The sequence below is a fragment of the Molothrus ater genome, unplaced genomic scaffold (genome assembly GCF_012460135.2).
Source record: "Molothrus ater isolate BHLD 08-10-18 breed brown headed cowbird unplaced genomic scaffold, BPBGC_Mater_1.1 matUn_MA567, whole genome shotgun sequence".
Classification (NCBI taxonomy): Eukaryota; Metazoa; Chordata; class Aves; order Passeriformes; family Icteridae; genus Molothrus; species Molothrus ater.
Window position 1 is genome coordinate 70157 of NW_023416545.1, and position 22991 is coordinate 93147.

The following is a 22991-nucleotide window of genomic DNA, read 5'->3' on the forward strand; positions in this document are numbered from 1 at the left end:
GCAGGGATGGAGGCGATGGGATGGTGACAAATGGCGCTGGATGGAACCCTTGGGGACAGGGACAGTGGCAGGGATGGAGGACATGGGCCAGGGCCATGTGACAGTGGGTGACAGTGACCCAGCCCCAGTGTGTGACAGCGACCCCCTCTTGGTGCTGTCACCCCTTTTCTTCCTGTGACCCCATGCCCGTGCTGTGCCCCCCTCTCTGTGCCACGTCCCCTCTCTGTGCCATGTCCCCTCAGTGCCACGTCCCCTGTCAATCCCATGTCCCCCCCCCATTCCATGTCCCCCCTCAGTCCCATGTCCCCCCTCAGTCCCATGTCCCCCCTCAGTCCCGTGTCCCCCCTCAGTCCCATGTCCTCCGTCAATCCCATGTCCCCTCTCTGTGCCATGTCCCCTCTCCGTGTCTTTTCCCTCCCCAGTGCCATCTCTGTGCCGTGTCCCCTCAGTGCCATGTCCCTCCCTGTTCCATGTCCCCCGTCAGTCCCATGTCCCCCCTCAGTCCCGTGTCCCCCCTCAGTCCCATGTCCCCCCCCCCCCCGCTCCGTGTCCCCTCTCCGGTGCCACCCCCGTGCCCAGCCCGGCCCCGCCCGGCCCGGCTCTGCCCCGGGGCCGCTCTCGGCCCTTCCGCCGTTCCAGGACCGCCCGGGCCGGCTCTGCCGCTGTCCCGGCGGGGCCAAACCCCGGCCCCGGGGCCACCAACTGCTCCAGATCCCGCGGCCGCTCCCGCCCGGCCCCGCTGGGAACGGGCCCGGCCCGGCACGTGCGGGGCCGCGTCCGGCACTGGGGGCACCGGGACCGCCCCGGGACCGCCCCGGGACCGGACCGGGACCGGCCCGAGGGGCTGCACCGGGAGAGAGGGGACACGGCCCGAGGGGGACACGGGAGGGGACACGGGGTGGAAAATAGAGGTGGACACTGGGGTGAACATGGAGTGGACAATGGGGTGGGCGTGGGGTGGACAATGGGGTGGACAATGGGGTGTAAAATAGGGGTGGACATTGGGGTGGACATTGGGAGGGACATGGGGTGGACATTGGGGTGTAAAAAGGGTGGACACGGGGTGGACATTGAGGGTGGACAATGAGGGTGGACATTGAGAATGGACATTGGGGTGTAAAAAGGGTGGACACGGGGTGGACATTGAGGGTGGACAATGAGGGTGGACATTGAGAATGGACATTGGTGGTGGAAAATGGGGGTGGAAAATGGGGGTGGAAAATGGGGATGGACACGGGATGGACACTGGGGGTGGACATTGGGGTGGACATTGGGGGTGGACATTGGGGTGGACATTGGGGTGGACATGGGAATGGACAATGGGGTCGACATGGGGGATTGAAAATAGGGATGGAAAATGGAGGTGGACAATGGGGGTGGACACTGGGGGTGTAAAACAGGGGTGGATGTCAGGGGTGGACAATGGGGATGGACATGAGGGATGGGACTGGAGATGGAAAATAGGGATGGAAAATGGGGATGGACACAAGGATGGACACTGGGCATGGACACTGGGAATGGACACAAGGATGGACACTGGGCATGGACACAAGGATGGACATTGGGAATGAACAATGGGGATGGACACAAGAATGGACGCTGAGACACTGGGAATGGACACTGGGGATGGACACAAGGATGGACACTGGGAATGGACACTGGGGATGGACACAAGGATGGACACTGGGAATGGACACAGGGGATGGACATAAGGATGGACACTGGGAATGGACACTGGGCATGGACACAAGAATGGACACTGGGAATGGACACAGGGGATGGACACAAGAATGGACACTGGGGATGGACACAAGGATGGACAATGGGGATGGACACTGGAGACGGACACTGGGCATGGACACAAGGATGGACATGGGATGGACACTGGCAGTGGACATTAAGGATGGACACCAGGATGGACACTGGGGACGGTCACCAGGATGGACACCGGCCGTGGACACTGGGGCTGGCACAGGACCCCACAGAGGGGCTACCGCTGGTGACAATGGCCCGGCTGTCCCTGAGAGTCCGGTGACCCCGAGGTGACACATCTGTCCCCATCCGTCCCCATCTGTCCCCCAGCGTCACACGGGACAAGGACCACAAGGGACAAGGAGGCTGCAGGCTGGGCCAGCTCCTGGCGGTGTCCCCGTGCTGTCCCTGTGCTGTCCCCTCGCTGTCCCCTCGCTGTCCCCTCGCTGTCCCCACGCCAGCCTCGCCTTCCCCAGCCCCGGTTGTTTTCCAGCTGCTCCTGGAATTAATCAGAGCCGCTCCTGCCCGTCCCCATCCCCCTCCCCATCCAAGGTGACACCTTCGCGTCATCCCCGGTGGCCCCGAGGGGACAGAGGTGGCACCGCGGTGACAAAAGCGGCACGGGCAGGGCTGGACCCGGCCGCGGTGGCACCGAGGGGACAGAGCAGGGTGGCACCGAGGGGACAAAGGAGCCTCGGGGCTGCTCCGGCCCCTGGGGCAGCTCCCGAGGTGAGGGAAGGGTGGAAAAGCAGCACGGGCTGGAAAAACACGGTTTAATTAAAAGCATGGCTTAATTAAAGCCGGCGTTTAATTGAAAACAGGTTAAAGAGGCGGACAATAAATGGGTTGGGAACGTGGGTTAAAAATGGGTTGCGGAGGGGGATGAAGATGGGTTAAAAATGGATAAAAAGTGGGTAAAAAAAATGGGTAAAAAATGGGTAAAAAAGCGTGGGTAGCATGGATAAAGAATGGGTTAAAGATATGGATAAAAATGGATAAAAAATGGGTAAAAAATATGGATAAAAATGGATAAAAAATTGATAAAAAATGGGTAAAAAACATGGATAACATGGATAAAGAATGGGTTAAAATATGGATAAAAATGGATAAAAAAATGGGTAAAAAATGGGTAAAAAACATGGACAACATGGATAAAGAATGGGTTAAAAATATGAATAAAAATGGGTAAAAAATGGGTAAAAAAACATAGATAATATGGATAAAGAATGGGTTAAAAATATGGATAAAATGGATGAAAAATGGGTTAAAAACGTGGATGATGTGGATAAAAGATGGGTTAAAACATGGATAAAAAATGAGTTAAATATGGATAAAAAACAGGTTAAAATGGATAAAAAATGGGTAAAAAACGTGGATGATGTGGACAAAAGATGGGTTAAAACATGGATAAAAAATGAGTTAAAAGATGGATAAAAAACAGGTTAAAATGGATTAAAAAATGGTTAAAACCGTGGTTAAAAACAGGTTTAAAACGTGGATAAAAGGTAAAAAATGTGGATAAAAAAGGTGTTAAAAACATGGATAAAAGATGGGCTGGCAGCCACCAGGATGGCACAGGGTCCCCAGGGTGTCCTGCTCTGGATTTTGGGGCAAAAATCCACTTTTCCCCCTCTGGATTTTGTGTCTAAAATCCACTTTTTCCCCTCTGGATTTTGTGTCTAAAATCCACTTTTCCCCCACCGTATTTTGGGACCAAAAATTCACTTTCCCCCAGTGTATTTTGGAATGAAAAACTGATTTCTCCCCCCCGTATTTTATGACTAAAATTCACTTTTCTCTGCTGTATTTTGGGACTAAAACCTGCTTTTTCCCCATGGTATTTTGGGGCAAAAAGTCGCTTTTCTCTGCTGTATTTTGGTACTAAATCCCACATTTCCCCCGCTGTATTTTGGGGCAAAAAGTCGCTTTTCTCGGCTGTTTTTGGGACTAAAACCCACATTTCCCCCCTGTATTTTGGGACTAAAATCCCTTTTCCCCCCACTATATTTTGGTACTAAACCCCACATTTCCCCGCTACATTTTGTGACTAAAAGTGGCTTTCCCCCCACTATACTTTGGGACTAAAATCCACATTTCCCCCCTATATTTTGGGACTAAAATCCCCTATTTCCCCCCTGTATTTTGTGACTAAAAGTCGCTTTTCCCCCCACTATATTTTGGGACTAAAATCCCCTATTTCCCTCCTGTATTTTGGGACTAAAATCCCTTTTCCCCCCACTATATTTTGGGACCAAAATCCCCTTTTCCCCCACTATATTTTGGGACTAAAAGTCGCTTTTCCCCCACTATATTTTGGGACCAAAATCCCCTTGTCCCCGCTGTATTTTATGACTAAAAGTCGCTTTTCCCCCACTATATTTTGGGACTAAAAGTCGCTTTTCCCCCACTATATTTTGGGACTAAAATCCCCTTTTCCCCCACTATATTTTGGGACTAAAATCCCCTTTTCCCCCACTATATTTTGGGACTAAAATCCCTTTTCCCCCCACTATATTTTGGGACTAAAATCCCCTTTTCCCCCACTATATTTTGGGACTAAAATCCCCTTTTCCCCCACTATATTTTGGGACCAAAATCCCCTTTTCCCCCACTATATTTTGGGACCAAAATCCCCTTTCCCCCCACTATATTTTGGTACTAAAACCCACATTTCCCCGCTGTACTTTTGGGGGCAAAAATTCGCTTTTCTCTGCTGTCTTTCGCTGCTAAAACCCATTTATTATTATTTTTTTTTTTTTCCTTTCTCCCCCGCCGTATTTCGGGATCAAACAGCTCCCAGAGGTGACGGCAGCGGGGCCGCGTCCCCCCGGGGGAGGTGACACGGGGGTGGCAGCGGGTGACACACGGAGGGGGGGACGCGGCCGCGGGGATGGCGCGTGTGTCACCCACTGGGAGCGGAATGGGAGCGGAATTCCAGCCCCGGGCGGGACGCGGCTGCCAGCGAGGGAATGACCGGGGCTGGGTTTTTCAGGAATTCCTCCAGGTGGAAAAAATGGTTCGGAGGAGCAGCTGCGGGAGGGGTGGATGAAATTAAAATTAAAAAAAAAAAAAAAATATATATAATAATAAAAAAAAAATTGGAAAGCGACGGGAGGAGCTTTATTTAAATTTATTTTTTTTGAAAAAAATGATTTTATTTCAATGAAATGTGTTAATTTTATTTCAATGAAATGTGTTAATTTTATTTCAATGAAATATTTTAATTTTTATTTCAATGAAATACGTTAATTTTATTTAAATTAAATACTTTATTTAAATTGAATATTTTTATTTTATTTAAATTAAATTCTTTATTTAAATCGAATATTTTTATTTTATTTAAATTAAATACTTTATTTAAATTAAATATTTTTATTTAAATTAAATACTTTATTTAAATTGAATATTTTCATTTTATTTAAATGAAACGCTTTATTTAAATGAAATATTTTCATTTTATTTGAATTCGAATGTATCAAATTAAAAAAAAAATTTTTAAAAATTAATTTTATTTTATTTTCATTTTTTTAAAATAAGTAATTTGATTAAATGAAAGAAAAGGGAAACAACAGGAGGATGATGGGGATTTTACTTGAATTAAATTAAAAAATGGGAAAACAACAGGGAGGTGGAGTTTTATTTGAATTAAAAAAAAATAGGAAAACAATAGGAGGATGTTGGGAATTTTATTTAAATTAAATTTTAAAAAGAACAGGAGGAGAGAGGGTCGGAGGAAGTTGAGAATTTTATTTAAATTAAATTAAAAAATGGGAAAACAATAGGAGGCAGTCGGGAATTTTATTTAAATTAAAAAAACGAATGGGCAAAGGACAGGAGGAAGGATGGTTGGGAATTTTATTTGAATTAAATAAAAAAATAAATGGGAAAACAATAGGAGGATGTTGGGAATTTTATTTAAATTAAATAAAAAAAAATAAATGGGAAAATGACAGGAGGAGGGAGGGTTGGAGGAGGTGGAAAGATGGGGTGGTGCCAAAAAAGGGAATGGTCACAATAAAATGGAGCAGTCCTGAAATTGGAGCAAGCCCTGAAACTGAACCAGTCCCAAAAACCAAACCCGTCCCAAAACTGGAACAGACCCCAAACCCTGAATCAGCCCCAAAATCAACCCCAAAACCTGAACTAGCCCCAAAAACCAGCCCCAAAAACCAACCTGGCCCTAAAACTGAGCAAGTGACGAACTCTGAATCATCCCGAACCCTGAACCAGCCCCAAAATTGGAACAAACCCCAAAAGCAGCCCCAATATCCAACCCCAAAACCTGAATCAGCCCCAAAACCCAGCCCCAAAATTGGAACAAGCCCCAAACCCAGCCCCAAAATCAGCCCTAAAAACCAAACCAGTGACAAACCCCGAATCACCCCAAAGGCTGAACCAGGCCCAAAAAACAGCCCCAAAATCAGAGCCAGCCCCAAAACCCAGCCCCAAAATTGGAACAAGCCCCAAACCCTGAATCAACCCCAAAACCCAGCCCCAAAATTGGAACAAGCCCCAAAACCCGGCCCCAAAATCAGCCCTAAAAACCAAAACAGTGACAAACCCCGAATCATCCCAAAGGCTGAACCAGGCCCAAAATCCAGCCCCGAAATTGGAACAAGCCCCAAACCTTGAATCAACCCCAAAACCCAGCCCCAAAATCAGCCCTAAAAACTGAACCAGTGACAAACCCCGAATCATCCCAAACTCTGAACCAGGCCCAAAAAACAGACCCGAAATTGGAACAAGCCCCAAAATCAGCCCTAAAAACCAAACCAGTGACAAACCCTGAATCACCCCAAATGGTGAACCAGGCCCAAAATCCAGCCCCCAAATCAGCCCTAAAAACCAAACCAGTGACAAACCCCGAATCATCCCAAAGGGTGAACCAGGCCCAAAAACCAGCCCCAAAATTGGAACAAGCCCCAAACCCTGAATCAACCCCAAAACCCAGCCCCAAAATCAGGACTGGCCCCAAACCCTGAATCAACCCCAAAACCCAGCCCCAAAATTGGAACAAGCCTCAAAACCCAGCCCCAAAATCAGCCCTAAAAACCAAACCAGTGACAAACCCTGAATCATCCCCAGCCCTGAACCATCCCAAACCCTGAATCATCCCAAAACCCAAACCCTGAACCATCCCAAGCCCTGCTCACCTTCTCCCTTCCCCCAAAAACCCCAACCCTGACTCATCGGGGCCTTTTAGGGCACGGCGGAGGCTCCAAACAGGAAGCGAAGCCGAAATTCGGGGAGCTCCAAACGAGGCCAAATTGGGGCACGTTGGGTTAATGGCCCCATTCAGGCCCTTAATGAGCTGCGTTAATTAGGGCTGGGATTTCCAAAAAGTTCAGCCCCAGCTCCTAAATCATCCCCGGGCACAAACACGGGCGGCTCAGTCCTGGGGATTTTGGGGTTTTTGGGGCACATTTTGGGGGTAAAACACCCCCAGATCTGATCAGAATGAGGGGTTTTGTTTTGGTTTTTGGTTTTTTGAGAAGGTTTTTTTGGGGGGTTTTTATGGGATTTGTTGGGTTTTGGGATTATTCCGTTCCTGCTGTTCTGCATTTGTCCCTGAGCCCTGAGGTTTGGGACACCCCAAGGTCCCCAAATCCCTTCAGGCTCCCAAATCCCCCCAGGGTCTCCCCAAATACCCCCCAGGCTCCCTAAATCCCCCTCAGGATCCCCAAATCCCCCCCCCAGAGACCCCAAATCCCTGCCCCCTACCCAGGGTCCCCAAATCCTCTCAGGGACCCCAAATCTCCCCAAAAGTCCCTCCAAATTCCCCATAACAACCCCCCCTCCCCAAACCCCACAAAAATCCCCTAAAATCCCCCAAAACAACCCCAAATTCCCCCAAATGCTCCCCACAGGGGCTTGGTGCGGGAAGGGCCCTCAGCCCCAGCAGCACCGCGGCCACCAGGAGATGTCCCTGTCCCCTGTCCCCTGTCCCCTGTCCCCTCCTGGTGGCCACCGAGAGATGTTCCCTGGAATTCTGTTTTTTCCCTGGAATTCTGGTTTTTTTTCCTCTGGAATTCTGTTTTCTTGGAATTCTGATTCCCTGGATTTTTGTCTCCCTGTGTTTCTGATTCCCCCTGGATTTCTGTTTTCCCTGGATTTCTGTTTTCCCTGGATTTCTCTTTTCTCTGGAATTCTGTCTCCTGGGATTTCTCTTTCCCGGGAATTCTGTTTTCCCTGGAATTCTGTTTTGCCAGCATTTCTGATTCCCAGGAATTCTGTATTCCCGGGAATTTCTGTCTCCCTGGAATTCTGTTTTCCCTGGAATTCTGTTTCTCTGGGATTTCCGTTTCCCAGGATTTCTGTTTTCCTGGAATTCTGATTCCTGGGATTTTTGTTTTCCCAGGATTTCTGTTTTCCTGGAATTCTATTTCCCAGGATTTCTGTTTTCCCTGGATTTCTGTTTCCCGGGATTTCTGATTCCCTAGATTTCTGTTTTTCTGGGATTTCTCTTTCCCTGGAATTTTAATTCCCAGGATTTCTGTTTCCCTGGAATTCTGGAATTCCCAGAATTTCTTCTTTCCCGGGGTTTCTGATTCCTGGGATTTCTATTCCCTGGATTTCTGTTTTCCCTGGAATTCCATTTTATCTGGAATTCTGATTCTCAGGATTTCTCTTTCCCTGGAATTCCGATTCCCAGGATTTCTGTTTCCCGGGATTTCTGTCTCCCTGGAATTCTGTTTCCTGGGGAATTCTGTCTCCTTGGGATTCTGATTCCCTGAATTTCTGTTCCCTGGGATTTCTCTTCCCAGCTTTAAATCCCGGCCCCAATCCCACCCTCCCCGTTCCCCGGAGCCTCCCTCCCTGAAATATTCCCCAATTTGGGATCGCTGCTCCCTCTCCAGGCCCTCTCCCACAGCAGATCCCAAATTTTGGGGCGTTGGATTTGGCTTTGGCCCCGAACCCCCCCGGGAGGTGACAGCGGCCGGGATTAATTCGTTAATTAACTCTGGAATCCAATTAGGAGATTTTCATCCGGGTGCCTCCGAGATAAGAGATCCCAAAAGCGCCCGGGGCCGCTTCCAGAGGGTTCGGGAGCGGCGCTGATCCCGGCCCAGCTCCGGAAGGGCCCCGGGAAATCCTTGGGGCGGATTTGGGGCGAAGGAAAAACGGGGCTGGGCCCTGAACCCGCCCGGGAAATGTCCCCAAAACACGAAATGTCCCCGAGCCCGCGGGGACATCGAGGGGATGCAGCTGGGGACAATGAGGGGACATTGAGGGGACAATGAGGGGACACAGCCGGGGACACTGTGGGGACATTGAGGGGACAATGTGGGGATATTGAAGGGACACAGCTGGGGACACTGTGGGGACAATGCGGGGACAATGTGGGGACACAGCCGGGGACATTGCGGGGACATTGAGGGGACACAGCTGGGGACATTGCGGGGATATTGTGGGGATATTGTGGGGACAATGCGGGGACATTGCGGGGACACCGTGGGGACAATGTGGGGACTCAGCCGGGGACATTGTGGGGACATTGATAGGACAATGAGGGGACAATGAGGGGACATTGTGGGGACAATGAGGGGACACAGCCGGGGACATTGCGGGGACATTGAGGGGACATTGTGGGGACAGTGAGGGGACATTGAGGGGACAGTGTGGGGACATTGTGGGGACATTGAGGGGACACAGCTGGGGACATTGTGGGGACATCGCGGGGACATTGCAGGGACAGTGAGGGTACATTGTGAGGACAAGGCCCTCTGGATGTGTCACCCCCAGAACAGGGACAGGACCCCTCGATGTGTCCCCCAGAACAAGGACAGGACCCCCTGGATGTGTCACCCCTGGATGTGTCACCCACCTGGATGTGTCACCCACCTGGATGTGTCACCCTCTGAGCAAGGACAGGACCCCCCTGGATGTGTCCCCCAGGACAGGGACAGGACCCCTGGATGTGTCACCCCCCCTGGATGTGTCACCCCTGGAAGTGTCACCCCTGGATGTGTCACCCCCAGGACAGGGACAGGACCCCGCTCCCCCTTGTGACACCCAGCACCAAGGGCCTCTTCCTTATACAGGAGAAAGTGAAAATGTTGGGGGGGACACAGCCGGACACCCCCATCCCTCACAGCCCCCCCAGCCCTCCCTGCCCCCCCCCCAGGCCCCGCACCCCCTTTTGCCCTCCCCGGGGTCCCCCCAGCCCGTTCCCCCCATCGGGAGTTCCCCAGGAACTGAGGGGACGCGAAAGCGGCAGAAAAAAGGGAAGGAAATGGAAATGAAGAGAAGAAAAAGTCCCTGGGGGGTGGGGACGGACTCGGAATCTGTCTGGGGTGACCACCCCAAAACCACCAGCACCTCGGTGGGGGGGCTGTGCTGGGCTCTGGGTCACCCCAAAATCTGAGGCACCCAGGGAAGGAGCTGAGACCCATGGGTGCATCCAGCAGCTGCCCGTGCCCGGCACCCCCATTCCTTTGGGATCCCAGCCATGGCACCCCCATTCCTTTGGGAACCCAACTGTGGCACCCCCATTCCTTTGGGATCCCAGCTATGGCACCCCCATTCCTTTGGGATCCCAGCCATGGCACCCCCATTCCTTTGGGATCCCAGCCATGGCACCCCCATTCCTTTGGTATCCCAGCCGTGGTAACCCCATTCCTTTGGGATCCCAGCCATGGCACCCCCATTCCTTTGGGATCCCAGCCATGGCACCCCCATTCCTTTGGGGTCTCCCCCCATCCCTGGGACCCCAACCTGGCACTGACATTCCCCAGGATCTCCATGGCCCAGCACCCCATTCCCAAGGAACCCTGTCCTGTTCATTCCATCCCCTGAAATCCCCCTTTCCCCAGCACCTTGGCTCTTCCAGGACCCCCATTCCCCCAGCACCCCCATCCCATGACCCCAAATCCCTGGAGCCCTCGTTCCCCTGGCACTCCCATCCCTGAGTCCCCCCAGCCCTGGGCACCCCCATTCCCATGGCACCCCCATTCCCAGTGACACCCCCTCCTCAGCACCCCCATTCCCATGGCACCCCCATTCCCAGTGACACCCCCTCCTCAGCACCCCCATTCCCATGGCACCCCCATTCCCAGTGACACCCCCTCTTCAGGACCCCCATTCCCAGTGACACCCCCTCTTCAGGACCCCCAATCCCAGGGACCCCATCGCCCTCGGACCCCCTCACTCCCCTGGACACCCATCCCTGGCACCCCAAACCCCCTAAGCCCCCTCCTGGGAACCCCAATATCCCACCGTGTGCCACCCAGCCTTGTCCCCACCCTGTCCCCATCCTGTCCCCACCCTGCCCCCACCGTGTTCCACCCCCACGTGGGGACAAGATGTAAATTCTCTTCCTTCCCCTTTAGCTCAAGAGCCACCAGGCTGGGGACAGGTGGCCCTGGCAGCGAGTGACAGCTGGGGACACCGGGATGGCCGGGAGGGTGGCACTGCTCCTGTGGGGTGAGTGCCACGGGGGTGGCAGAGATTGGCGGGGAGGGGGCACAGGGGGGCACGGGGGACCCCTGATGTCCCCAAGGCCAGCAGGGCCAGTGGGGGACAGAGCCAGTGTCACCCCAGTGTGGGGTGGCCCTGGGGACAGGGAGGGGGGGACAGGGATGGGAGAAGGGATTGGGGGACAGGGATGTGGGAAAGGATTTGGGGACAGGAATGGGGGACAGGGATGGGGGAAAGGATTTGGGGACAGGGATTGGGGGACAGGGATTTGGGGACAGGGATGGGGGACAGGGATTGGGGACAGGAATGTGGGACAGGGATGTGGGAAAGGATTTGGGGACAGGGATTGGGGGACAGGGATTGGGGACAGGAATGGGGGACAGGGATGGGGGAAAGGATTTGGGGACAGGGATTTGGGGACAGGGATTCGGGGACAGGGATAGGGAACAGGGATTTGGGGACAGGGATGTGGGGAGAGGAATTGGGGGGACAGGGATTTGGGGACAGGGATTTGGGGACAGGGATTTGGGGACAGGGATTTGGGGTTTGGCACTGTGGGGCTGGGGCAGCTGTGGGGACAGGGGGACAGGGATGCAGGGACAAGGGGACAAACACCACGAGGAAGTGGCCATGGGGACAGGGCCATGGGGATGTGCCTGTGGGGCCGGCGGGGGTGACCTGTGCCAGCCTGGGGTGGCCGCAGTGTCCCCGTGGCGTCCGTGTCACCTGAGCATGGCGCGTGGGCGGCTGTGACAGAGCTGTCCCCTGGGAGCCTCTCCAGACCTGCTGGGGACTGTCCCCGAGCACTTTCCCACCAGAACTGCTGTCCCCACGGGGACAGCTCGGGGACAGCCCCCACACCCCATGTCCCCGTGCTGCTGTCCCCACGGTGCCACCCCCACCCAGCCCTGTCCCTTCTCCCTTCCAGCCCAGACCCTCGGCCTTGCTGCTGAGTCCTCGGGGGATGCCATGGCCCCACCCCGCTGTCCCCAGCCCCACGCTGGCCCTGGCAGGCTGGTGTCCCCTGTCACCCACAGGTGCCCAGTGCTGGCCCTGGCAGGCTGGTGTCCCCTGTCACCCGCAGGTGCCCAGTGCTGGCCCTGGCAGGCTGGTGTCCCCTGTCACCCACAGGTGCCCAGACCACCCAGATCCTGGTGGAGCCCCCCTGGAGGCCGGCGGTGCTGTGGGACCAGGTGACACTGACCTGCCAGGGCTCGGGGACCGCCAGTGCCACCACCTGGTACAGGGACAGGTGGCACTGGTGGCAGCAGGGACAGGACCGCCTCATTGTCACCAAGAGTGGCACCTACCAGTGTTACAGTCCCGGCACTGGGCGCAGCCCCTCCGTGACAGTCTCAGATGGTGAGGGGGGTTTGGCTGTCCCCAGCCTGGCACCCACGGGGACCCTGAGGGCTCTGGGTGGGCTCCGCTCCATGGGTCACCTCCTGCGTGACCAGAGCCCGTCCCCTGCTCTGGGGACATCCCAGAGCATCCCAGATTGGAGAGCCCCATGTTGGATTTGGGCACCCCTGGTGCGCTGGGTGTCACCCAATGGGGGGTCCCGGTGCCATCGGGTGTGACAGGAGCCCTCTGTCCCCAGACTGGCTGGTGCTGCAGGTGCCGGTGTGGGCGCTGCTGGAGGGGGACACGGTGACACTGCGCTGCCGGGGCTGGGAGAACACGAAGGTCACATCGGTGTCCTTCTACCGAGGGGACACAGAACTGGAGGGGCTCCGTGATGGCCTCGAGCTGTCCCTGTCCCCTCTGCAGCTGAACCACAGCGGCCGCTACCGCTGCAGGGGCAAGGTGGGATACTGGCCGTCAGAGAAGTTGAGGTGGTCAGAGCCGGTGACAGTGACAGTGCACGGTGAGCACCCCACAGCTGCCACCCTGACACCCCCACAGCCCCTCCCAGGGATCCAGGCTCACAAATCCCCCTCCCCTCTCCCTCCCAGAGCTCTTCACAGAGCCGGTGCTGCTGCTGGAGGGTCCCCCCGAGCCCACCGTGGGGTCCCCCCTTGACTCTCAGCTGCCTCAGCACCCCCAGCCCCCTGCGGCCCCGAGCCCCCCTCCTGCACGTGTTCTACCGGGACGGGCAGGTGGTGGGGGGCCCGCAGGGGTCCCCGCAGCTGCTGCTGCCCGCCCTGGGGGTCTCCCACTCGGGGCATTACGGCTGCGAGGTGCGCTCCGAGGGCGGGGCCGTGCGGAAGAGCAGCGCCCGGCTCCGCGTCACGGTGCGCAGTGAGTGCGGGGATGGGCACGGGGAGCCCCCTCAGCCTCCTGGGATCCCCTGGTCGGGGACCCCCATCACTGCCTGGGGACCCCCATCACTGCCTGGGGACCCCCAGCCCTCCCTGACACCTCGCCCGGGTCCCCCAGCCCTGACTTGCTGCCCCCAGCCCTTCCCGACTCCTTCCTCGGGTTCCCCCATCACTGCCCCGAGTCCTCCCGTCCCTTCCCGGGTCCCTTCCCGGGTCCCCCAGCGCTACCTGGGGACCCGCAGCCCTCCCTGACACCATCCCCGGCTCTCCCCATCGCTGCCCGGGTCCCTCCCCACTCCTTCCATCCTTCCCCGGCTCCCCCCGCCGTGCCCCGGCTCCCCCCATCCCTTCCCGGGTCCCCCCATCCCTTCCCGGGTCCCTTCCCGGGTCCCCCAGCCCTGTCTGGGCACCCCCATCCTTCCCTGACACCTTTTCCTTGTCCCCCCATTACAGCCCGGGACCCCCATCCCTGTCCCCGGGTCCCCCCATTCCTTCCCAGGTCCCACTCGGGGACCCCCATTCCTGCCTCGTGTCCCCTCATCTCTGGCCCTGGTCCCCCCCACGCCTTCCCAGGTCCCTCCCCAGGTCCCCCCATCCCTGTTTGTGTCCCCTCACCCCTCCCTGGTGTCACTCCCCTCCCTCTCCCGGTGTCCCCTCCCTGTCCCCCTCATCCCCCCCATTTCTAAGCCCCCCCCATCTCTGCACCCCCCTCCCTCCCTGGGGTCCCCCTGCCCCTCCCGGACCCCCCCGGGTCCCTCACTGTCCCCTGCTGTCCCCCCCTCCTGCAGGGGTCCCGCCCTCGGGGGTGTCCCTGTCAGCGCAGCCCCCCGGGGCACAGGTGGCACTCGGGGACAGCCTGGTGCTGAGCTGCACGGTGGCTGTGGGGACAGGTCCCCTGTCCTTCTCCTGGCACCGGGAGGGCTCAGGGGCACTGCTGGGCACCAGCCCCCACCTGGAGCTTCACCACGTTGGGGACAATGACAGCGGCCAGTACCGGTGCCGGGTCAGTGACGGGGACAGCGTGGCTGAGAGTGACCCCATGAATGTCACCGTCCTGGGTGAGCGGGACCCTCGGGCTGGGGATGACCCCCCCATGGCACCCCCATCCCACCCTGCCAGGTGCCAGCACTGTCTGTGTCCCCACAGTGCCCGTGGCCAATGCCACCATCACCCCCGGTCCCCTGTGTCCCAACAGTGCCCGTGGCCAATGTCACCATCACCCTCAGCCCTGTCTGTGTCCCCACAGTGCCCGTGGCCAATGCCACCATCACCCTCAGCCCTGTCTCTGTCCCCACAGTGCCCATGGCCAATGCCACCATCACCCCCAGTCCTGTGTCCCCACAGTGCCCGTGGCCAATGTCACCATCACCCTCAGCCCCATCTGTGTCCCCACAGTGCCCGTGGCCAAGGCCACCATCACCCCTGGTCCCCTGTCTGTGTCCCCACAGTGCCCGTGGCCAATGCCACCATCACCCTCAGTCCCATCTGTGTCCCCACAGTGCCCGTGGCCAATGCCACCATCACCCCTGGTCCCCTGTCTGTGTCCCCACAGTGCCCGTGGCCAATGCCACCATCACCCTCAGCCCTGTCTGTGTCCCCACAGTGCCCGTGGCCAATGCCACCATCACCCTCAGCCCTGTCTGTGTCCCCACAGTGCCCGTGGCCAATGCCACCATCACCCTCAGCCCTGTGTCCCAACAGTGCCCATGGCCAAAGCCACCATCACCCTCAGTCCTGTGTCCCCACAGTGCCCGTGGCCAATGCCACCATCACCCTCAGCCCTGTCTGTGTCCCCACAGTGCCCGTGGCCAATGCCACCATCACCCCCAGTCCTGTGTCCCCACAGTGCCCGTGGCCAATGCCACCATCACCCCCGGTCCCCTGTGTCCCCACAGTGTCCATGGCCAATGCCACCATCACCCTCAGTCCCATCTGTGTCCCCACAGTGTCCATGGCCAATGCCACCATCACCCCCGGTCCCCTGTCTGTGTCCCCACAGTGCCCGTGGCCAATGCCACCATCACCCTCAGCCCTGTCTGTGTCCCCACAGTGCCCGTGGCCAATGCCACCATCACCCTCAGCCCCGTCTGTGTCCCCACAGTGCCCGTGGCCAATGCCACCATCACCCCTGGTCCCCTGTCACACCAGGTGCATGCAGGTGACAACGTGACCCTGCACTGCTCAGTGCAGGTGGGCTCAGCCCCTGTCACCTTCACCTGGCTGCACAACGGGCAGGAGGTGGCCCGGGGTCCCCTCCTGGAGTTTGGGGACATCGACGTGGGACATTCGGGCACCTACCAGTGCGTGGCCACCAACCAGCTGGGACAGGACGGGCACCGCGTGTTCCGGGCACTCAGCCCCGAGCTGGCCCTGGAGGTGACAACGTGGGGACACAGGGACACAGGTGATGGCACTCGGGGACACTCTGGGGGGCTTGGGATCCCGGGTTTGTCCCTGGAGGTGACACGGAGGGGACACAGCAGAGGTGGCATCACTCGAGGGGAGCTTGGAGCCCTGGATTTGTTCCCGCTCTGTCCCCGGTGACACGGAGGGGACACAGAGGTGACACAGAGGTGACAGGGCACAGGTGGCATCACTCGGGGTCGCAGTGGCGGTGCAGCCCCCCCAGGTGACCCCAAAGTGTCCCCTCTGTCCCCAGCAGTGGCCGCAGGGGTTGGCAGCTCCCTCCTGGCCCTGGTCCTGCTCGGGGCGGCCATCGTGGGCTGGCGGCGGTGCCACCGCCAGGGTGGGTGACAGTGGGGACAGTGGGGACAGTGGGGTGGGGATAGTGGGGACAAGGGGAACAATGGGGACAATGGAGTGGGGACAGTGGGGACAATGGGGACAATGGGGACAGTGGGGACAATGGGGACAATGGGGACAATGGGGACAGTGGGGACAATGAGGACAATGGGGACAGTGGGGACAATGGGGACAGTGGGGACAATGGGGTGGGGACAGTGAGGACAGTGGGGACAATGGGGACAATGGGGTGGGGATAGTGGGGACAAGGGGAACAATGGGGACAATGGAGTGGGGACAGTGGGGACAATGGGGACAATGGAGACAATGGGGACAGTGGGGACAAAGGGGTGGGCGACAATGGGGACAATGGGACAAAGGGGGCAATGGGGACAATGGGGACAATGTGGTGGACAATGGGGACAATGGGGACAACGGGAACAATGGGGACAATGGGGGGACACTGGGGACAATGCGGACAATGGGGTGGGGACAGCGGGGACAGTGGGGACAATGGGGTGGGGGACAATGGGGACAATGGGGTGGGTGGGAATGGGGACAATTGGGACAATGGGATGGGGACAATGGGGACAATTTTGTGGTCCCCTGACCCCATTGTCACCCCATTGTCACCCCATTGTCACCCCCCTTTCCCGCAGCCCCCAGGACGGCCCAGGACAGGTGAGTGGGGGGGGGGGCCCGGGGGTGTCCCTGTGTCCCCAGATGCCACCTGGAGGCCACCCCCTGTCCCCATTGTCCCCGCAGGACCCCCGTGGTGCCCCTCGAGGGGGGGGAGGTGCTCTACAGCCACGTGGTGCCCACGGCGAGGGCAGCGGGTGAGCGGGGACAGCGGGTGGCACCGGGGGTGGCACCGGGGGTGGCACCGGGGTCCCAAATGTCACCCCCGGGGAGATGCCGGGTCCCCAAATGGCACCCAGGGGACAGCAGTGACATCAAGAGGAATGTGCTGTGATACTGGGGGGCACTGGGGGACACTGGGGTGGCACTGGGTGGCACTGGGGGACAGTGGGTGACATGGGATGGCAATAAGTGACACTTGGGAACAGTGGGTGGCACTGGGGGACACTGGGGGTGTCACTAGGTGGCACTGGGGGTGGCACCAAGGTGACACTGGGGGACACTGGAGCATTGTGGGACACTGGGGGTGTCACTAGGTGGCACTGGGTGGCACTGGATGACAATGGGGGACACTGGGAGACCGGGGATGGCACTGGGTGGCACTGGGGGTGGGACATGGTCCCCAAATGCCACCCAGGAGATGGGAGGAGTGCGGGCACAGGGACGTGGCACCCGTGGGTGGCACTGGGTGGCACCAGTGTCTCCTCTAGGGTCCCCAAGTGCCACCCCCGAGGAGCCGCAGGTGACCTACGCGGAGCTGCGGGGACCGAGGTGGCAGCCGGGGGACAGCGGGGACTACGAGAACGTGCTGTGACACCGGGGTGGCACCGGGGGGTGGCACTGGGTCCCCAATGACACCCAGGGGACAGCGGTGACATCCACGAGACCGTGCTGTGACACTGGGGTGGCACTGGGTGACACTGGGGACAGCCACACGCGTGTGTCCCCTCATTCCCTGGGTGCCCACCCTGCCCGTGGCCACCGTCCCTCTGTCCCTGTCACTGTCCCCTCCTTGTGGCCACCGGGACCTGTCCCTGTCCCTGTCCCTGTCCCCTGTGACCGTGGCCACCACAAGCTGCTGGCAGCTGGCCTTGTCCCCTCCCTGTGGCCACCAGGACCTGTCCCTGTCCCCTCCCTGTGGCCACCATCCCTCTGTCCCTGTCGCCTCCTGGTGGCCACCAGGACCTGTCCCTGTCCCTGTCCCTCTGTCCCTCCAAGCCGCAGGAATTTGGGACAATCCCAAGAACGAGCCCAGAGTGACCCCGAGTGACCCCGGGGGGGTTTGGGGACAGCCCGGGGGGGTTTGGGGACAGCCCGGGGGGGTCCCGGGGAGCGGAGCCCCCCCCCGATCCCTGATGGAAGGAAGGAAAGTGAAACTTTGATTTCTGTCTCATTTTTCATTTTTCTGGACAATAAATTCAATTCTTGTCCCCAAATCCCGCCCGGGACTGGGGGTGGGGGGGTCCCCAGGGGGGTCCCGGCGTTTTTTGGGGGCTCAGGGTCCGTCCCAACCCCCCCGGGGCAGCTCTGGGGTTGGTCCTCGCTTTGTCCCCAGCGGGGACACGGGGGGACACCGGGGGAGGGGCTGGGACCCCAAAAATGGGACCCCAAAAGCGGGAGGTGCAGGCTCTGGGACCCCAAAAATGGGACCCCAAAAATGGGACCCCAGAAGCGGGAGGTGCAGGCTCTGGGACCCCAAAAATGGGACCCCAAAAATGGGACCCCAAAAGCGGGAGGTGCAGGCTCTGGGATCCCAAAATCTGGGACTTCAGGGAGTAGGACCCCAATAACTGGGATGGGACTCGCAATCACGGCTCCCGGTCCCGGTTCCTGTTCCCAATCCCAGTCCCTGCTTCCATTCCCGTTCCCGTTTCCGCTCCCGTTCCCGTTCCCGCTCCCGTTCCCGTTTCCGCTCCCGTTCCCGTTCCCGATCCAGTTCCCGATCCCGCTCCCATTCCCGTTCCCCATCCCATTCCCATTCCTGTTCCCACTCCCGTTCCCGTTCTCGCTCCCATTCCCGATCCTGTTCCCGTTCCCGATCACGCTCCCATTCCCGTTCCCCATCCCATTCCCATTCCCGTTCCCGTTCTCGCTCCCATTCCCATTCCCGTTCCCGTTCCCTCTCCCGTTCCTAATCCCGGTCCCATTCCCCATTCCGTTCCGGGTTTTCCAGGGGGCGTGTCCAGCGGAGGGGGCGTGTCCTCGGGGGCGGGAAGGGGCGTGTCCCGCGGCAGCGCCCCCTGGCGGCCGAGGGCGGAGCGGGCCAAGATGGCGGCGGAGCCGGGTCCGGGCCCGGGGCCCGACGCGGAGCTGGAGGAGCTGCTGGAGAGTGAGGGGGGCCCGGGGGGCACCGGGGGGACCGGGAGTCAGCGGGGCGCGGGGGGGCTGCGCGGCGTTGGGAGCGATGGGGGGCGAGGGGGGCCGGGGGTCATTGGGGTGAGGGGGGACTGGGGGAAACCGAGGGTCGTGAGGGGCTGGGGGGGACGTTGGGGTGAGGGTCAGTGGAGTGAGGGGCGCCTGGGGATTGTTGGGGTCCAGGGGGGTCTGGGGATTATTGGGGTCTGGGGGTCACTGGAGTGAGGGGAGGGTCTGAGGGTTATTGGGGTCTGGCGGTTGTTGGGGTCCAGGGAGTCTGGGGGTCATTGGGGTGAAGGGAGGTCTGGGGGTTATTGGGGTCTGGGGGTCATTGGGGTTCTGGGGGGGGTCTAGGGGTTGTTGGGGTCCAGGGGATCTGGGGGTTATGGGGGTCTGGGGGCTACTGGGGTATAGCGGAATGAGAGTTTTGGGGTGCAGTTATTTGGGTTCAGTTGGGGTGGGTGTTATAGAGATGCAGTCAGGAGTAGGGGTTATTGGGGTGCAATTTTGGGGCGCAGTTTGGGGTAGGGGTTATTGGGGTGTAGTTTTGCAGTAGGGGTTATTGGGGTGCAGTTTTGGGGTAGGGGTTTTTGGGGTATAGTTTTGGGGTGCAGCTTTTGGGGTAGGGGTTATTGGGGTGCAGTTTTAGAGTGCTGTTTTTGGGGTAGGAGTTATTGGAGTGCAGTTTTGAGGTGCAGTCAGGGGTAGGGGTTATTGGGGTGCAGTTTTAGGGCGCAGTTCGGCGTAGAGGTTATTGGGGTGCAATTTTGCTGTACCCCTTGACCACACACGTTCCATGGGGCGTTGCCCGTGACCTCCCTGTGGGGGTGCACCCCCCATTTCGCTGCCCCCTGACCCCAAATTCCCCCCTCAGGTGCCCTGGACGACTTCGAGCGCAGCCGCCCCGCGCCCCCTCCCCCTGCCGGCTCCTCCTGCCCCCCTTCCCCGCCCTCAGCCGCCGACTCCGCCAAGGTGAGCGCCCCAAAACCGCGGTGCCGCTTCCCGGGGGCCTCTCCGGGGCCGCGCTGACGCCGCCGGGCCGGGCAGGGCTCGCTCTTCTCCTCGCAGGAAAGGTTCTTCCAGGAGCTCTTCGAGGGCGAGCTGGCGGCGCAGGCGGCGGCCGAGTTCCAGGAGGCCATGCAGGAGCTGGCCCGGCAGGAGCCACAGCTGGTGGAGCAGTTCCAGAAGCTCTCAGAGGCTGCTGGAAAAGTCGGTGGGTGGGATGGGGTGGGGTGGGGTGGGATGGGGTCACAGCACTGGAAAGGGTGTCCTGGTTATCCCCCGTGCCAATCCCAAAGGGAGTTGTTGCCCTGTTTGGGATTGGGGACAGCACCCCAGCACGACCCCACATTATTCCCATTATTCCCATTATCCCCCAGTCCCTAATCCCATCTGGAATTGTTTCCCCTGTTTGGGATTGGGGACAGCACCCCAGCAGGGTCCTGCATTGTTCCCATTGTTCCCATTGTTCCCAATTCCTAATCCCATCTGAAGTTGTTCCCATGTTTGAGACTGGGGACAGCGCCTTAGTGGGACCCTGCATTATTCCCATTATCCCCCATCCCAACCCCATCCCATTCCCATTCCTAACCCGATCCCAACCCCATTCCCACCCCGTCTCAACCCATCCCATCCCCATCCCAACCCCATCCCATTCCCGACCCCATTCCCATTTCCAACCCCATCCCAATCCCAAATTCATCCCACACCATTCCCTCCCCATTTCCAACCCCATCCCAACCCCATTCCAATCCCCATCCCAAATCCATCCCAACCCCATCCCATTCCCAAATCCATCCCAAATCCACCCCATTCCCATCCCAACCCCATTCCCACCCCATGTCCAACCCCATCCCAACCCATCCCATCCCCATCCCAACCCCATCCCACTCCTGACCCCATTCCCATTCCCAACCCCATCCCAATCCCAAATCCATCCCAACCCTATCCCATTCCCATCCAATCCCCATCCCAATCCCAAATCCATCCCAACCCCATTCCCATCCAAGCCCATCCCAATCCCAAATTCATCCCACACCATTCCCACCCCATTTCCAACCCCATCCCAACCCCATTCCAATCCCCATCCCAAATCCATCCCAACCCCATTCCCACCCCATCCCAATCCCATCCCAACCCCAAATCCATCCCAATCCCATCCCAACCCCAAATCCATCCCACCCCTCAGGCAGCGACGCGGCCTCGCAGCAGGAATTCACCTCCTGCCTCAAGGAGACCCTGAGCGGGCTGGCCAAGAACGCCAACGACCTCCAGGTACCCCTCCCTCCCTCCCAGCCCTTCCTGGGGGTCCCGGGGGTGTCCCGGGGGTCACGGGGGCTCACGGGGTCCCGGGGGTCCCGCAGAATTCCCCGAGATCCGAGGAGGAGCTGGCCAAGGCCCTGGAGGGGCTGGGGCTGGACGAGGGCGGCGGCGACGGCGTCCTGCCCGTCATGCGCAGCATCATGGAGTCCCTGCTGTCCAAGGACGTGCTCTACCCCTCCCTCAAGGAGATCACCGAGAAGGTGGGACCCCAAAAACCAGGAGGAACCCCAAAAAAACGGGAGGGGATCCCGAAAAACCTGGGGTCCTTTGGGTTGTGGGAAAATCAGGGGTGTCATGGGGTCGTGGTGCTGTCCCTGCTGTCCAAGGACGTGCTCTGCCCCTTCCCTTGAGATCACCGAGAAGGTGGGACCCCAAAAACCAGGAGGAACCCCAAAAACGGGGAGGTAACCCTAAAAAACTGGGAGGAGACACCAAAAAAACTGAGGGGATCTCCAAAATCCTGGAGGGATTAGTGGGAAACTCAGGGGTGTCACGGGGTCGTGGTGCAGTCCCTGCTGGCAAGGAGGTCTCTGTCCCTCCCTCAAGGAGATCACCGAGAAGGTGGGACCCCAAAAACCAGGAGGAACCCCAAAAAACAGGGAGGGGACCCCAAAAAATGAGGAGGGCGACCCCAAAAACCTGGGGGGGGGGGGGGTCATCTCTGAAACGGGGAGAAGTTCTGCAAAAACTTGGGGTTCCCTGCTGTCCCCTGTGGGGTCTGTCCCTGTCACCCCCAGGGTTGTACTGGGACATTTCCCCCTTTTCTCTGGGATATCTGGGGTGCCATGGGGGACTTGGGGGTTCACATGGGGGATTTGGGGGTTCACATGGGGGATTTGGGGCTTCCCTTAGTGTCCCTGAGTGTCCCCAGTACCTGGAGTGGCTGTGGCAGCACGAGGGGTCCCCGTCCCTGGAGCGGGGCACAGCAGAGGCTGATGGGGCTGGGATTGGCTGGGATTTGGGGGTTCCACAGGGGAATTGGGGGTTCCCTCGCTGTCCCCTCAATGTCCCCTGGGTGTCCCCAGTACCCGGAGTGGCTGCGGCAGCACCAGGGCTCCCTGTCCCAGAGCAGCATGCACAGTTTGGGGGGCAGCAGGCGCTGATGGGGCTGGGATTGACTGGGATTTGGGGGTCTCATAGGGGATTTGAGGGTTCCCTCACTGTCCCCTCGATGTCCCCTGGATGTCCCCAGTACCCGGAGTGGCTGTGGCAGCACCAGGGCTCCCTGTCCCAGAGCAGTGGGCGCAGTTCAGGGCGCAGCAGGCGCTGATGGGGCTGGGATTGGCTGGGATTTGGGGTCTCATAGGGGAATTGGGGGTCCCTCACTGTCCCTCACTGTCCCCTGCTGTCCCCAGTACCCGGAGTGGCTGCGGCAGCACGAGGGCTCGCTGTCCCCGGAGCAGCGGGCGCGGTTCTGCCAGCAGCAGGCGCTGATGCTGCGGATCTGCGCGAGGAGCTGGAGCGGGAGCGGCCGGAGGAGCCCGAGGGGCAGCGCCGGGAGCG

At 58.7% G+C, this 22991-nt stretch overlaps 2 protein-coding genes across 2 annotated transcripts; both read left to right on the forward strand.

Moving 5' to 3' along the window:
- The first annotated feature begins 11901 nt into the window (after nt 1–11901).
- On the forward strand, nt 11902–17625 carry LOC118700407 (Fc receptor-like protein 3). Its single transcript, XM_054518211.1, is given in 11 exon segments — nt 11902–11908; nt 12301–12531; nt 12770–13036; nt 13125–13192; nt 13194–13410; nt 14219–14488; nt 15532–15834; nt 16090–16176; nt 16832–16853; nt 16938–17008; nt 17522–17625. Coding segments are annotated over 11 exon segments (1647 nt in total).
- Nucleotides 17626–19040: 1415 nt separating this feature from the next.
- Nucleotides 19041–22986, forward strand: PEX19 (peroxisomal biogenesis factor 19; the record flags this gene model as incomplete). The annotated part of the gene is given in 7 exon segments (XM_036404867.1): nt 19041–19140; nt 20041–20138; nt 20214–20379; nt 21355–21440; nt 21530–21688; nt 22844–22936; nt 22939–22986. Coding segments are annotated over 7 exon segments (711 nt in total), but the record flags the coding sequence as incomplete, so codon positions are not given.
- Nucleotides 22987–22991: the final 5 nt, after the last annotated feature.